This window comes from Pongo abelii, chromosome 5, assembly GCF_028885655.2.
Source record: "Pongo abelii isolate AG06213 chromosome 5, NHGRI_mPonAbe1-v2.0_pri, whole genome shotgun sequence".
Lineage (NCBI taxonomy): Eukaryota > Metazoa > Chordata > Mammalia > Primates > Hominidae > Pongo > Pongo abelii.
The window spans coordinates 42,352,722-42,369,559 of record NC_071990.2 but is presented as its reverse complement, the minus strand read 5'-3'; the positions used below and the strand labels follow the sequence as shown (position 1 = coordinate 42,369,559).

Below are 16,838 nucleotides of genomic sequence, written 5' to 3'. Positions count from 1 at the left end.
AAAGTAAGAGCAAGAACAAGGCTGTGGAAGCTTCAGAAGATGTGGAAATGGATCGCAAGTCCGGGCAGTGATTTTTGGGGGTTGGGAGAGGCAGAAGTAGCTGGATCATCTAGAGGGCTTTTCAAGCTACCCATCTGCCCCTGGGACCTCTGAAACCTCTGCACAATTCCTCCAAGGGGTGGATTCTGTGCCCCACTGAGGACCCCTGCTGCAGGGAGCACACTTGTTCATGAGTTGGTCAGGTTCTCCCAGCTACAGTGGGGTGGGAAAAAGACAAGAACCACCAGTGGGAGCCCAGGGTTTGTGGAGTAGGTGGGGAGAAGATGGTAGGAGCTGCAGAGAGTCCAACTTATGAAAGTTCTCACAGGCCATGTGAAGGTGTTTGAATTTCTTCCTCTGGACCAATAGAAGGATTCTGAGCTGGGAAGTAACCTGCTCTGAGATACTTTCGAGAAAGAATATCCCTGTGGCAGCTTTGGAGAATGGAGTGAGGCAGAGACTGGGAAAGTATCTGGCATCAAAGACAGTCTGTTCATCTGGGTGAGGGATGGTGAGGACTGAGGAAGGGCTGAGGTGGAGGGGCAGCAGGAAGGAAGGAGTCAGGAAGTGATGGGCAGAACTGGATGACAAGCTGGGTTTGCAAGGTGCCCGAAAAGACAGTGATCCATAACTCGCCATGGGACCTTGGGCATGTCACTGAATCTCTCTGAGCCTCCGTTTCCTCTTCTGGAAAATGGTGGTAGCAATGACAGCATCTGTCTCATTGGGCTGTTGTGAAAATCAAATGAGTTAAGTGATAGAAAGTGCTGAAAGAGGCCGGGCACAGTGGCTCATGCCTGTAATCCCAGCACTTTGGGAGGCCAAGGCGGGCGGATCACAAGGTCAGGAGTTCAAGACGAGCCTGGCTAACATGGTGAAACCCTGTCTCCACCAAAAATACAAAAATTAGCCAGGTGTGGTGGCGGGTTCCTGTACTCCCAGCTACTTGGGAGGCTGAGTCAGGAGAATCGCTGGAACCCGGAAGTCAAAGGTTGCAGTCAGCCGAGATCTTGCCACTGCACTCCAGCCTGGGCAACACAGCAAGACTTTCTCAAAAAAAGAAAAAAAAAAAAAAAAGAAAGTGCTGAAAGAGTACCTGGTACAGAATAAGTGCTGGCCAAGTAGCAGCTGTTGTTCCTACTGTTAAGATTGGGAGTTTAGGGGATGAGAGAAAGAGGTGATGTCTAGAGGTTACACACATTCTAACTTGCCCCGACACTTTTTATTTGATTTCTTGTCTTCTGTTTTGTTTAACTTTTTTATTATAAGATATATATAAAATAAAATTTACCACTTTAACCGTTTTATTTATTTTTATTTTTATTTTATTTTTTTGAGATGGAGTCACGCTCTGTCGCCCAGGCTGGAGTGCAGTGCCTCGATCTCGGCTCACTGCAAGCTCTGCCTCCCGGGTTCATGCCATTCTCCTGCCTCAGCCTCCTGAGTAGCTGGGACTACAGGCGCCCGCCACCACGCCCGGCTAATATTTCGTATTTTTAATAGAGGCAGGGTTTCACCGTGTTAGCCAGGATGGTCTCGATCTCCTGACCTCATGATCCGCCCGCCTCAGCCTCCCAAAGTGCTGGGATTACAGGCATGAGCCACCGCACCCGGCCTTTTAACTGTTTTAAAGTGTACAATTCAGTGGCATTAAGTACATACCTTTTTCTTTTTCTTTTTTTTTTTTTTTTTTTGAGACAGAGTCTCGCTCTGTCGCCCAGGCTGGAGTGCAATGGCGCGATCTTGGCTCACTGCAACCTCCGCCTCCTGGGTACAAGTGATTCCCTTGCCTCAGCCTCCTGAGTAGCTGGGATTACAGGTGCCTGCCACCATGCCCGGCTAATTTTTGTATTTTTAGTAGAGATGGAGTTTCACCATGTTGGTCAGGCTGGTCTCCAACTCCTGACCTCATGATCTGCCCACCTCAGCCTCCCTGACCTCGTGATCTGCCCACCTCAGCCTCCCAAAGTTCTGGGATTACAGGTGTGAGCCACCACGCCCAGCTTTTTTTTTTTTTTTTTTTGAGACAGAGTCTCTCTCTGTCGCCCAGGCTGGAGTGCAGTGGCACAGTCTTGGCTCACTGCAACCTCTGTCTCCTGGGTTCAAGCAATTCTCCCTGTCTTAGCCTCCCGAGTAGCTGAGATTATAGTCGCCTGCCACCACGCCTGGCTAATTTTTGTATTTTCAGTACAGACAATGTTTCAACACGTTGGGCAGGCTGGTCTCAAACTCGTGACCTCAAGTGATCTGCCTGTCTTAGCCTCCCAAAGTGCTGGGATTACAAGCGTGAGCCACTGTGCCCTGCCTCAAGCCCTCTTCTTAAGGAGGCTTTTCCTTTGTTCTCTGAGGTGAAGAGAGGCAGGTTAGGAAATTCAGCACCCATGGAGATGGATGCTGTCCACACCTGTGCATTTGCACACTGAAATATGTCACCATCCACGCTAGTGCACTTGATGCCAGCTACCTGGGTGGGAAGCAATTTACCTTCTGAGTCTGTTTTTATGGGACTAAGATTAAAATGAGTTTGCATTTGCCTTCCCTGAAAAAACATCAGTGAAAGGGACAGCTAAGTAAGCCACACGAGCCCATGTGGGCCCAAGTGGGAAAGAAAAGGGCCAGACAGGGGCTTGGAGAGCCAGAGAGACTATGTTCAGTTCAATACTGGAAGCTTCTGAAGGGATGAGGCTGGCCTTTGGGACTTGCTCCAAGGGCCAGACCATGGTGTGTCACAGCACCGTAAGCATGGTGGTGAGGTGGTGGGGGTGCCGTGGGATCCCCTTGTGTCAGGAGAGGGACCTAAGAAGCCAGGGCTTGGACTGAGCTATTGTTACAAGCCGCTCCAGAGATGGATTTTTGCCCTGTGGTCTTGGGAGTCTAATGTGTTTTCCAAGTGCTTTAAGATCAAAGGGCATAGTGAGTAATATTACCTTAGGCCTATAAAGTCTATCCGTCTTCCTTCCACACACACCATTAAGCATTCAGGGTAACCCAGAAGGTGCTACTAGACTTCCAGGGAGCTTAGCTTTGATTGTTCACGATTTTTTCACTTTTCTGGAAGAGAGGATTACAAGATATAATCCTTCAACTAGCATTGGTTTCCTGGGTTAGGGATATTATCTCATTTGATCCTCATAATAGCCCTGCAAAGTAGGAACTATTGGCTCAATTTTCTTCTTTTCTTTTCTTTCTTTTTTCTCTTTTCTTTTTTTGAGACAGTCTTGCTCTATCGCCCAGGCTGGAGTGCGGTGGCATGATCTCAGCTCACTGCAACCTCTGCCTCCCCGGTTCAAGCAATTCTCCCTGCCTTAGCCTCCCGAATAGCTGGGATTACAGGCACCTGCCACCATGCCTGGCTAATTTTTGTATTTTTAGTAGAGATGGGGTTTGCCATGTTGGCCAGGCTGGTCTTGAACTCCTGACCTCAGGTGATCCTCCTGCCTTGGCCTCCCAAAGTGCTGGGATTACAGATGTGAGCCACCATGCCCGGCTGCCTCGGTTTTCTAAGTGAAGAAAATGGGTCTCAGTGATCTGTAGAAAAGGTAAGGTGGAAAGCCTAGGTTTGCACCCTGGCTCTGTGAAGGGATTTGAGGTGACACTGGTCACACTCTTAGTATAGGGCTATTGCACAGGAGGAGCCTGGACAATGGCTCAACATCACTGTCCCCATCCCGCATCTCCACTGCTCATCCAAAGCCACACCACTGGCAAGCCTGAGCATGAATGGAACCCAAGACTTTTGATGCTAAGTCCCCAGCCTTTCCACTTTTCAATTATGTTGAAATTAATCAGAGATCTCAACCCTGGCTTTTGAAGGCCTGGCCTCCATCTCATCAAAATCAGAGTGTGTGTACTTGATGGAGGTTGTTAGATCACCAGTGATTTGCATGTGTGTGTGGCACATCTCAGGATGTCATGGGAGACACACCTCTGATGGGCTGGGTCCCTGTACCTGCCCCTGGTTCCCAATCACTGGGTTTGAGAAAAGTTGAGATCAGGTATGTTACTGGCCATGCAAATCAAGTAAAGGCAGGGGAAAAAAAAGGCAGGCAAGTTGATGGCTCAAGGCCATTCCAGCTTCAGAATTCTTCAAGAACAAGATGAGTGGTTTGCTGATCCCAAGTGAACAGAGTAATTCTGAGATGGCCCTTGGTAACCCAGGATCTCACAGATATTTCTGTAACATCAACCTTGAGTGCCCTTCTTGTATATTAAGTCCAGAGGGTTAGTACCATCAGCCCATCACTGAGTAACAACTGGGCTTACTATGCATCCAGCTTTGGGGGATACCATAAGACATGGTCCCTGGGTTCCAAGGAGCTCCCAGATCTCACTGAAGGAACTAGAGGACAATCTGGAGTGCAAACAAGAGTCTCCCCTCTTTTGGGAGCTTGGCTGTGGGTTGCTCTGGGTAGCAGTGGGTCAGTGTGGTGCGGACAGGGGATGGCTCCCAAGTGCTTTTTGTGCATTGCATCATTTAATCCTCACAGCTTCCCTACAACGGGTAATTCTATTGTTATCACCATTTCCCAGATGGGGAAACTGAGACACAGGGAGATTAAGTAACTTACACAGTCATACACCTAATAGGTAGCAGAGCTGAGATTCAAATCCAGACAGGCTGGAAAGCCAGAGCCAATGCTCTTATCCCCTACCTACCCCTGTTCCATCATCCTAGAGGGGCTCAGCTAATCCTTGAAGGATAAGGGATTTTAGGAAGGCAAAATACTAAGGAGTGGGAGCTCCACAGACCTGGGTTTGGTAGTACTGGTTGTGTGACTTTAGACAACTTACCAAAGGTCTTTGAGCCTCAGTTTCTTCATCTGGTAAATGATGACATCCTCTTCTATACAGAGTGGTGTGACTGAGATAATGTGTTTAGTTAGAGCACAGTGCAAGTATTATGATTATGATTATTGTTATAAATGGAGAGTGGGAATGACAGGTACAGCTGACCAATGCCCAGCATCATGGATGAACACGGACTATATGGGGTGGTTGAAAAGGTGGCAGGGAGGGAGTCAGTGAAGCTACAATGTGGGATGGGTATAATAGGTGAGTGGGAAATAACAGTTGGCTGGGAAGCATGAGGCCAGGTCATTGAGGACCTTGAAAACTACCCTAAAATGCTCTACAGCTCTTCAAAACAGCAGGTGTGTGGACTTTGTTGACATATGGAAATGTGTGTTTGGAAAAAAAAAAAATAGAATGCAAAATAGTATGTACAAACTGACAGCTGTGTAAACATATTATAGCCTCTTAAGCTTAGCGATCAGAAGGGCATCTGTAGAGCTATAAATATTCAAGTTCAGGCTGGGAACAGTGGCTCATACCTGTAATCCCCACACTTTGGGAGGCCAAGGTGGGTGGATTACTTGAGCCCAGGAGTTCAAGACCAGCCTGGAGACATGACGAAGCCACATTCTCTAAAACACATACAAAAAATTAGCCAGGGCTGGGTGCGGTGGCTCACACCTGTAATCCCAGCACTTTGGGAGCCAGAGGTGGGCAGATCACGAGGTCAGGAGTTCAAGATCAGCCTGGCCAACATGGTGAAACTCCGTCTCTACTAAAAATACAAAAAATTAGCTGGGCATGGTGGTGCACGCCCCTGTAATCCCAGCTACTCGGGAGGCTGAGGCAGGAGAATCGCTTGAACCCAGGAGGCAGAGGTTGTGGTGAGCAGAGATCATGCCATTGTAGTCCAGCCTGGGTGACAGAGCAAGACTCCATCTCAAAAAAAAAAATTAGCCAGGAATGGTGGCACACATCTGTAGTCCCAGCTACAGATGGGAAGATTGCTTGAGCCAGGAGATCGAGGCTGCAGGAAGCCATGATTGCACCACTGCACTCCAGCTTAGGTGACAGAATAAAACTCTGTCTCAACTTAAAAAAAAAATATTCAAGTTCATCACTTCTTATTTTTCTGTAAACACCTAATGAAAACTAAGAATACACAGGAGGCCAGGCTGAGGAGTTTGGCTTTTCACCTGTGGACCTCCATGGAGAGTCAATGCAGATTCTATTTGTTTGTTTTGCTTTGTCGTTTTCATCAAGATGGAATTCATATACAGTCAATCCTCCCTGTTTATGGATTCTGTATTTGCAAATTTGCTTAGTGGCTAAAACATATTTGTAACCCCAGAATCAATGCTTGTGTTGCTTCTGTGGTCATTTGCAGACATGCACAGAGCAGTGAAAATTTTGAGTTGCTCAATGCACATGTTCCCAGCTGAACAAGAGGATTCTATGCCTTCTTGTTTTAGCTGTCATACATAAACAAATGTCTTTTTCTGTTTAGTGTCATGTGTTACAGTGCTATCGGCCATGAGTTCAATGTTAACCAACCAACAAAATATATTAAAATGTGTTTAAGCAGAAACACAGCTAAAACAAGGTTATGGTTATGTATTGATCAGTTGACAAAAATCTTGTGACCAGAGGCTCATAGGAACCTAACCCTGTATTTCCCCTAGGAGCAACGGGTCAGTATTTACTATGTTCATTGCAACTTTATAGAACATAACTATGACAGATAGTGATTACTGGTTGACTGTACCACAAGATTCACTTTTTAAAATCAGCCTTTTATATTTTGGTATATGCACAAAGTTATGCAACCATGACCATCACTGCAGATTTTCAAGCAGTAAAATGGCCTCAAAGAGCAGCAGTTTGAGAATTATCTGTCCATTTTTCCCTGTCCCCTGATTTCTTTCTGGTCTCTTTCAGAATGCCCAGGAAAACAACCATGGGCTGGCTGTGCCCACCCCCTCAGTTCCAGAAGATTTTGCAGACAAAGCAGTGACAGGTAAGTGAACCCTGGGCTTGGGGCTTGTCCATCTTTCTTTCCTCCTAGGGCCCTGAGTTCAAAAGCTAAGCATCTCCTCATCTTCACAGCTGGTGACAAAGCCAGAGTCCCCAGGCACAGCCACTCCCGCCATCCTCAGTCATCTTGATTACTGGCCGCAGCGGGCCAGGGCAGTGGGGCTGGGAGTTGAGGAGAGCCAGGGTCAGCGAAGGCCCCTTTCTGGCGGGGGAAGGATGGCAAGGGGAAAAGGCCAGAGCAGGAACAAGTACAGCATAAAGTGGGAGAAGGGCCTGGCTTTGAATCCCAGCTCCCCACATATTCACTTTGCTCCCTTGGGCAAGACACTTCACCCCTCCTACCTCTGTATCTTCCAACGAACGATGGGAACAACAGTTCAGTTTGGAGGAGTAAATGAAGTGGTGGATGGGATGTATGTCACATCTGTCACACCTCTCAGAGGTGCTTCAAACTCGCTAATGGCTTCCCGTGTCACTCAGAGAAAAGGTTCTTGCAAGGACTGCTGGAGTCTGACCGGAGTCTGGCCACTTTGCTTGCTTGCTTTCCCCTCCCACACTGCCCCGGCCAAAGCATCTCCTGTTGCTTCTGAAATACCCCAGGCACATTTCCGCCTTGGGGTCTTCGCATTGCAGACCTCTCAGGTTAGAATGCTCTTCCGCGAGGCATCTGTGTGGCCGTCTCCCTCACTCCTCCCTTCTTTGCTCAAATGTCACCTTCTCTGCGAGGCCTTCTCAGACTGCTTTATTTATTTATTTATTTGAGATGGAGTCTCACTCTGTTGCCAGGCTGGAAGGCAGTGGCGTGATCTCAGCTCACTGCAACCTCCGCCTCCTGGGTTCAAGCAGTTCTCCCACCTCAGCCTCCTGAGTAGCTGGGACTATAGGCGTACACCACCATGCCCAGCTAATTTTTGTATTTTTAGTAGAGACAGGGTTTCACCATGTTGGCCAGGATGGTCTCTATCTCTTGACCTCGTGATCCACCTGCCTCAGCCTCCTAAAGTGCTGGGATTACAGGTGTGAGCCACCGCACCCGGCCGGACTGCCCTATTTAAATTGCACCTGCTGCACCCCTCCCCTGCTGGTGTTTTTTCCCATTGCACTCATCCTCTAATGTGATAATAATGTACTCACACATTATGTTCATCGTCCCGTTCAAGCGTAAGCTCCCTAGGAGGGCCAGTGTTTGTCCGTTTTTGGTTTTGTTGGTTTTTTTGCTGCTGTACCCCAGCTCCTAACTCCTGCCTGACAGTTGGGTGCTCAGTGAATGTTAGTTTTCCCCTTCCCCACTCTTGGTTTCTTCAGTTTGAAGTCAGGCAGCTGGGAGGAGCCCTTCAGAGCCGCACACTCCCCAGGTTCGCCACACTGTTAGGGACTGAGAGGAGGGGAGCAAAGGATGGGTGCCCCTAAGAAGGAAGTAGACTCCGGGAGAGGGGCTGGGGACCTGGTCCGAGGACAACAGAGGGATGTGCGCTGCTGGGGCTAGGGGCTCTCAGCATCTCTTTAGCACCCAGATTGTCTAGGCCACCTTCCTTCTGCATACCCCTGTTCTATTCTGCAGTTCAGAATCTGCCTCTGTTCTCTATGAAGTGGACAGCTGGGTTCTTAATAGTTTCAGGGTCTTTAGAAAGCAGGAGTAGTTTGTGCAAATTGCTCCCTCCTGCAGGTCTCTCACACAGCCTTCCTCACTGAGGAGGTCTCTCGCCCCTGCCCCATGACTTCCTATCTCTTTCCCACTTTCCCTGTCTCACACAGTCTGAAAAGTTAAGCACAGATGGTAGGAATCAAAGTGGTTCCATTTTATTAACTGCCTGCTAGAGGCCTGGCGCCATGACAAGCCCTTTCTGTGTATTTGCATGGTTTCTCTCATTTAATCCTCACAACAGCTGTAAGAAGCGAGCACTGACATCATGCCCCTTTGATAGATGAGGAAACTGAGGCTCAGCAAGGTTAGTGTGTTCAAGGTCACTCATCTAATAAGTGGTAGAGCTGGGATTTGAATGCTGGACTTTCTGGCTTGGCCAAGGTCAAGGTCCCAGCAAGAAGCAGATGGCGTACTCAAAGGGGATAACCGAAGAGAGCTGAGTAAAGGGACAGTATACCAGAGTGTGAGCTTGGTTAGGCGACTCTTGTCTCCTGGGGACAGTGACACCCAGGGACTGAACATAGTGGGAGAGGGACACCCTGACAGGACCTATGTCTGCGGGGCAGGAAAGACAGCTGCTGCCAACCTGTGACGCAGCCAGGAGGCAGCCAGAGGAATCAGTGCCCTGGCCCTCTTGTCCCCACCCCCCATCTCAGGGGGCAAGGGAGTCCCGGCACAGGTTAAAGGGTGACTCTGGGGAGGCAAATGGAGGTCATTCCATACAGGCTTCAAAGACTGTGCCAGGGACAGGCAGGGGACCCTCCCTAGAAAGAAGGGGGACACCTCCAGGACAGCTCAGGAGACTGGACACAGGGCTGCTCCCTCTCTTGGTGTTCAGGAGAAAATGATCCAGTCATTCTCTTGGGTGCCCCTGCCCTGCCCTGGGTAAACAGAAATTGGCAGGGCTGGTCTGCCATGTTCCTGCCCCCCATCTTTGCTTCTCCTTCTTTCAGGTACCAGCTCACTAGTCAATGGCAACCTCCGACTGTACAGCTCTGTGGGTGACCTGAGGCCTGGACAATATGGCCAGGATCTACTCATCCCCCCACCTCCCCCAGGCCCAGCCCCAGGGCCCCCTCAGGACATTTCAGAACCTCCAGGGGGGTCGCCACTGCCATCTCCACCTTCCACAGCACCCCCACCACCTCCCCTGCTGCTGGAACCCCCACCCCCACCCAGCATGGCCCCACCTCCACCCCCAGTATTGGAGGCCCTATCCCCACCACACACTCTTTCCTCCCCATCCATACCCACCCCTCCTGACTTCATTCCCCCTGCCCCACCCTTGGCCTTTCTAGCCCCCCCACCGCCTCCTGTGCCAGCCCCAGCACCCCCAGCTCCAGCATCTCCTCACACAGTGGGGACTCGTCTCTTTCCCCCTGGGGGTGTCACCAAGTGGAAATCAGATATAGCACTGAATGGCAGGCAGGCAGAGGCCACCAGAGCCAGCCCCCCGAGAAGCCCTGCTGAGCCAAAGGGGAGTGCCCTGGGACCTAACCCAGAGCCCCATCTCACCTTCCCCCGTTCTTTCAAAGTGCCTCCCCCAACCCCAGTCAGGACTTCGTCCATCCCAATTCAGGAAGCACAAGAGGCTCCCCGAAAGGAAGAGGGGACCACCAAGAAGGCTCCCAGCCGACTCCCACTGCCTCCTAGCTTCCACATCCGCCCCGCCTCCCAGGTCTACCCAGACAGGGCCCCCGAGCCAGACTGCCCTGGGGAGCTCAAGGCCGCAGCAGCAGCCAGCCCAAGGCTTGGCCAGTCCCAGTCCCAAGCAGATGAACAAGCTGGGACTCCGCCTCCAGCCCCTCCCCTGCCTCCTCCTGCACCCCCCCTCCCTCCTCCAGCACCCCCACTTCCCCCAGCTGCACCTCCTTTGCCCTGTGCTCAGAAGGCAGCCCACTCACCTGCTGGGTTTACAAAAACCCCTAAATCCAGCTCTCCTGCTCTCAAACCCAAACCCAACCCCCCCAGCCCAGAGAACACAGCCTCTTCAGCACCTGTGGACTGGAGGGACCCCAGCCAGATGGAAAAGCTGCGGAACGAGCTGGCAGCCTATCTCTGTGGCTCCAGGAGAGAGGACCGATTCCTCAGTCACAGGCCAGGCCCAACAGTGGCCCCTCAGAGCAAGGAGGGCAAGAAGGGCCCCCGCCTGCCGGAGAAGGAGACTCCCCTGAGCCTGCCAGCAAAGGACACTCCCCCAGGTGTTCCTGAAAAGAGTCTTGGCAGCAGCAGCCTGACAGAGACAGAAGCTGCCCCCAGCCTGACCCTGCCCCCTGTGGACTACCTTCCCCAAGACTCTCCAACTCCCAGCGTGCGGCAGATCCGGAATGAGCTGGAGGCCCGGCTCTCCTCATCAGCAGAGAAGGAGGCTAAGCCCAGCATAGGATCTCTGCCCCCTAAGCCTCGGCTAGAAGGGGGAAGAATTTGTGAAAACGGGGCGGATAATGACAAACTCTCCAAGCCTGTGGCCAAGAATCTGCCACCTCAATCCACCACCCTGCTGCCAACTACATCACTCCAGCCCAAGGCCATGTTGGGACCAGCCATACCACCCAAGGCCACACCTGAGCCAGCCATACCACCCAAGGCTACACTTTGGCCAGCCACACCACCCAAGGCCACACTTGGGCCAGACACACCACTCAAGGCCACATCTAGGCCAGCCACACCACTCAAGGCCACATCTGGGCCAGCCACACCACCCAAGGCCACATCTGGCCCTGCCATAGCATCTACAGCCACAACTCTGCCCACCACCACATCCCAACTGATGGCAGAGAAGGACTCAGGCCCAGCTGGGCAGCCAGAGAAGCCAGCAGTTCAACAAATTTCCACTTCCTCCCAGGCAAGGGGAGAGGGGTCCCCCTCAGAGGCCACTAGGCTGCCCACACAGGGAGCCCGCTCATCTCCAGCCCTCCCACCAAAGACATCTCCTGGTGGAGGAGAGGTGCCATGTCTCTACAAGCCCCACTGCCACCAGAGCAGCCTCAGCCGTGAGGTTGCTGTGGTGATGCCCACCCTGGCCAGAGGAGGGGCTGCAGGGCCAGGGGAGCCCGTGGAGGTAAAGGAGCCCCCAGGGCTGCCAGCCAAGCCCCCTGCCTCGGCCCAGCCCACTGATGAACTCCTCAGGCACCCGGTGACTGGGGAGGTGGTGGAGCGGGGCTCGCCGATGGCCCTGCTCCTGGCGGCCAGGCAGAGGGCGCAGAAGGGGAGGCCCGGAGGGGCTGCCCTGGGTCGGTCCTCTCTGCCAGGAAGTCTCCGTGACCACAGCCACCAAGCCGAGGCCAGCTCTGACAGCATCTTCCACAACCAGGGCACGCCCAACTCCTTCACTGTGGTGCCCAAGTTACCTAAGGAGGCTGAGAAGGACTCCCCGCTGACGACCGAAATACCCAATAAGTGGGGGCCGCGGCTGGGAAGAGACGCAGAGGGCACAGAACAGAGCCGCAGGCACAACTGGACAAAGCCAGAGCCCCAGGCCCCTGTGGCCTGGGAAAGAGCAGCTCCCTCCAACCTCCCCCAGGGCCACCCGCTGCCCAAGTCCTTCTCCTCCCCACCTTCTCCTTCGAACAAGAGGGACGAGGAGGAGGAGTTCAACTTCGAGGTCATCCCACCGCCGCCAGAGTTCAGCAATGACCCTGAGCCCCCGGCCCCGGCCCTCCAGTATCTGGGTCGCCAGAGCTCCCCTCCCCGGAACAACTACTCAGACTTGAGGCAGCTCCCGAACGCTGGCCCCGGGGCGCCCCCGGCTCTCGGCTTCTCGCGCTTTCCCGCGGGCGCGCGCTACGCCGGGACTGGGGGCCTGGAGCGCTTCTCGGGAGGGGGCCGCTCGCTCATAAAGAAGCGCCTGTACGTCGGGGAGCCGCACCGAGGCCCAGGGCTGCCCCACGGTGGCACCGGCCGCAGCCTGAGCTCTCCCAACTGCTTCGGGTCGCAGCCCGGAGGCCCCGAGATGCGGCGCGTGAACTCGGCGGGTCGCGCGCCCCCCGGAGGCCTGCACGCGCGGAGGCTGTCCCAGGAGGGCGCCGCCCGGGGCGCCGCGGAGGCCAAGCACAAAGCGCCCGGCAGCGCCGACTACGGCTTCGCCCCAGCTGCCGGCAGGTGAGCTGCGGGCCCGGCTGGTGCGGGAAGCCAGGAGGGGTGGAAAGCCAGGCGAGGGCCAAGGAGGCCCGGCCATCCGTCAAGAGAAAACATTTGGTTTTCTCCCTTCGGCCTTGCAGGTAGAACGGGGGAGGGAGGCCCACTTACCGGGAGAGGGCGCTGTTGGCGCCTTCCTCACCTGCTTCCAGACCTCCCTTGTTCTCTTTCCCCACCAGCTCCTCTCGTCTCTCTCCCACCTGCTAGATCCCAGAGGTCAGGCTAAGTGTGGGGCGGGGAGAGACTGAGTGGTCCTTGGGTGGAGGGATTTCCCAACACAGAGTTGGATCCAGATACAGGCCAGGAGTGAAAGAGTTCTGAGTGAAAGGATGTTAGGTATGTTCTTCCGCCAGCAGGGCCCAGACCAGAATGGGAGCCCTGTTTGTGATGGTCTGCGGTCCCTCCCTGGGGTCGATAAGCCCAGGGCTTGTGGGGGCAAATACAGAAGTATGAGCAGCATCTTTTCCTCTCGGTCCCTGGGGGAGATGGGAGGCGTGTTGGCTAACCAGCTGCAAATATTCACCTCACATCTCTTGCTCTCCCCCAGGTCTCCCCACACCACCACCTGCTATGGAAGCCCCATCAACACGTTCACCGTGAGGCCTGGGACCCGCCATCCTATCTCCTATGCCTGCTCAGGGGCCCATCGGAAAGCCACCTCCTGAGCCAGGGGTTCTCTTAGCTCTACTCCAACAAACTGTGTCTTTAAGGATCTGAGCACTTGTTTCTTGTGGGGGGGTGGGAGGTACACAGCAGGTGTTAGGCGACCTGACTTAGACACAGAGGAGTCTTTGATCCCCAAAGACCAACGATGAGAAGCAGTGGCCCAGGAAGACCAAGAGTGGGCTTCTGTTTCCCAAAGCGCTGGTGTGGCTGTGGACTGTTTACACGTAGGGGGTGGGAGGGGAAGGAGGGTAGAGAGAAGGAACCATTAAGGACCTGGGCTCTGAGTTTCTGCGCTCTGGTACTATCTGCTTTAGCAAGAGTTATTTAAAACAATTGTACGAGCACAGCCTACTGAGCAGGTTCTGAAAGCAAGGGGTGGGGCACTGACTCTGAACTGGAACCCATCGAGATAGCTGTGATTGCCTGTCAGGCCCTTGCAAAGGGCTGAGGCCCAGCTCTGTCCTGGTGGGTGTGCAGGGCACCGAAGGGAGATCTTTAGCCTCCATCACCTGCCATCCCAAGCAAGAGTGGACACCTGGGGTTCCTAGCCGCATTGAGGTGGGACCAGGAATGTGTATGTATAACATGTGGAGAAGGACCATGTGTGGGGTGGGGAGTGAAGCTCCCACATGTGGAATGGAAGCCCTTTGCATTGGCCAAGGGCAGAGGTGGGAGATTGATGGTTCATTTTTCCTTGGCCCTAGCCCTTAGCTACAGGGAGGCCTAGAGAGAGGACACTTGGCAAGTTTAGGATGGGAAACAGGGTTAAGCCTGGCTTTGCTATTCAGACCCGTGCAGCCCTGATTTTGGGGACTGGGCCCAAGGAGTCATGAGTCTTAGGCTTGACACTAGGGGCCTTACGTGGCCAGGTCTCATACGGGATTTGGAGAGGGCATTTTTCCTAACACTGATACTACAAGTCACCAATACTATTGATGCCTTAAGATGCTAGAAAGCCTTGGAGAGTGGAGGCAGCAGAGATGGGAATGGAGGTCTGAAGAAGCTTGCTGCTGATGGGGAATGTGTGTGGGAAAGCCAAGAGTGGTAGGATTGGTTGGCTGGGCGCGGTGGCTCACACTTGTAATTCCAGCACTTTGGGAGGCTGAGGCTGGTGGATCACTTGAGGTCAGAAGTTCGAGACCAGCCTGCCCAAATTGTGAAACCCTATCTCTACTAAAAATATGGAAAAAAAAAAAAAAAAGAGTGCTAGGTTTGGCCCAGTTAAGAGCAGGGGAGACCTGGCCAGGTACGGTGGCTCACGCCTGTAATTCCAGCACTTTGGGAGGCTGAGGCGGCTGGATCACGAGGTCAAGAGATTGAGACCATCCTGGCCTACATGGTGAAACCCCGTCTCTACTAAAAATACAAAAATGACCTGGGCATGGTGGTGGGCACCTGTAGTCCCAGCTACTTGGGGCGCTGAGGCAGAAGAATCGCTCAAACCCGGGAGGCGGAGCTTGCAGTGAGCCGAGATTGTACCACTGCACTCCAACCTGGCAACAGAGCGAGACTTGTCTCAAAAAAAAAAAAAAAAAAAAAAAAACCAGCAAGGGAGACCTATCAGTATGGTGACCACGTGTCCTTTGCCTGGGCAGTCCAGGTTAATGCTTGTTTTCCAGTGAATTAGACCTCCTTCCACTTTTTAAAAAAGTCCTGGTTTAGATGCTATGATCACCAAACATATCAGGAAACAATATTCTTTGGTCTTGCTTCCCTATCTTCAGGTACTGGTGGGCCAAATTCCTGGGACCAGGCCAAGGTGGGCTGCCTCAGTAAGAAGGAAGGACTGGAGAGTGGCCCATTTCAGAGGAGCAGGCTGGTGGGGGCCAGCCAGAAAGTAGTTCCCTTTGGGGGAAGATGTTGGACCTTTATTATTTGTGGTAATCAGCCGAGGCACTGCGTTGTCAGGACAGCAGGTGAGCCACTTTAGGGAAGAAAGTGCAGGGGTGGGTGGATGCCCAGTGACCAAGGCCAGCCACCCTGATGGGGTAGGGTCTGGTTATCTGTGTTCAAGAAGCAAATCCCACCCCAGCCCCAGCACTAGCTCTCTATGTATGTATGTATTTTCCCTGTACAATGTTTTATAAAAGAGAACATTAATATATCTGCTCCATTAAGGCTTGAGGGGTGGGGCGTAGATTGTCAGCTGTATATTGCTCTGGGGTGGGCAGGGAAGGCCGAGTCTCACTTGACTTGGAAAATAAACAGGCCAGTTTGGACTGGCCTCCAGCTCCGTGGCTGTGTTTGTCTAACAAGGATTTGGGTAACTACTGGATACAAGCCACTATGGTTAGCATGAATAGACTGCCATTAGCTCACCCACATGACTCCTGTTCATGGCAAGCTAATAGTCTGTCTAGTGGAGGAGAGGATTGAAAAAGCACACAAAAACATCATAAATTACAAGTAGTAAGAAGGAAAAAACGGAATGTGAGAATAAATAGCAGGTGGGGAGAGGAGTGGATTTACTTGAACAGGGTGGTCAGGGAAGGCCTCTTGTGGTGGTGACATTTATACTGATTTAGGCAAAGCATCTAGCACGTGCCTAGCGCTTAGTAGTTGCTCGGCAAATGGCATCTTTGGGTGATGACTACCTCACATTTGTATGTGGCCTGTCACAGTTTTCCATAAAGCTTTTTTTTTTAAGGCCATTTTGACGTCATACTTTTAGAATATTTTATTTTATTATTATTATTTTAGACGGAGTCTTGCTCTTTTGCCAGGCTGGAGTGCAGTGGCACGATCTTGGCTCACTGCAACCTCTGCCTCCCAGGTTCAAGCGATTCTCTGCCTCAGCCTGCTGAGTAGCTGGGACTACAGGCACGTGCCACCACGCCCAGCTAATTTTTGTATTTTTTAGTAGCGATGGGGTTTCACTATGTTGGCCAGGCTGTTCTTGAACTCCTGACCTCATGATCCCCCCGCTTCGGCCTCCCAAAGTGCTGGGATTACAGGCGTGAGCCACCGCACCCGGCCCCCAATTTTTTTTTTCCAGAAAAGTAAACAACCAGAAAAGTCATCTCGAGACAGTGTTAGAGAAAGCGTTGTGTTTCCTCCTCTGAGTCTTGTGGGGGCTTTATGGGAAAGGGAGGATGACTCACTTACTCTGAAATTTGGGCTTCCAGGAAGGGCCTCTCCCATCCTTGGAGCCTCCTCATTTTCCTGCCTCTCACTGTCCCCCCACCTCTACCATGATGTCCTCATTCTGGAAACCCCGAGTGGGGATAGTGGCTTGGGCTCTTCCTCTGGCTTTTCTCCCCACACTTGCTCCCTTCTAACATTTTCTCCCTCATCTGACATGGAAGGGGCAATGGTTAACCCAGGAGGGAGGGCAGAGAACAAGGGCCCCACATCCTAGCTCTGCCTCTGACAAGCTGTGTGACCTTGGGTATCAGCTGACTCATCGGAGAAGTGAGGAGGATGGACTTGGGCCGTGTCTGGATATTAAACTTTGTTGGGTCCCTGACCTCTTTGAGAAACTGATGCACACTTCTGAAGAGGCTGCAAGTGCATTTTACACACTATT

The 16,838-nt window shown here is 52.5% G+C and overlaps 1 protein-coding gene across 1 annotated transcript in view; it reads left to right on the top strand.

The window, feature by feature from the left end:
- C5H6orf132 (chromosome 5 C6orf132 homolog) overlaps positions 1–14,859 on the top strand; it is a 52,371-nt gene extending 37,512 nt beyond the window's left edge. Inside the window, exons 7-9 of the mRNA XM_002816887.5 lie at positions 6,769–6,847; positions 9,463–12,610; positions 13,194–14,859. Of these exons, the coding sequence (XP_002816933.4) occupies positions 6,769–6,847; positions 9,463–12,610; positions 13,194–13,311 (3,345 nt within the window). The 3' untranslated portion in view covers positions 13,312–14,859. The remainder of the gene's footprint in view (positions 1–6,768; positions 6,848–9,462; positions 12,611–13,193) is intronic.
- Positions 14,860–16,838: the final 1,979 nt, after the last annotated feature.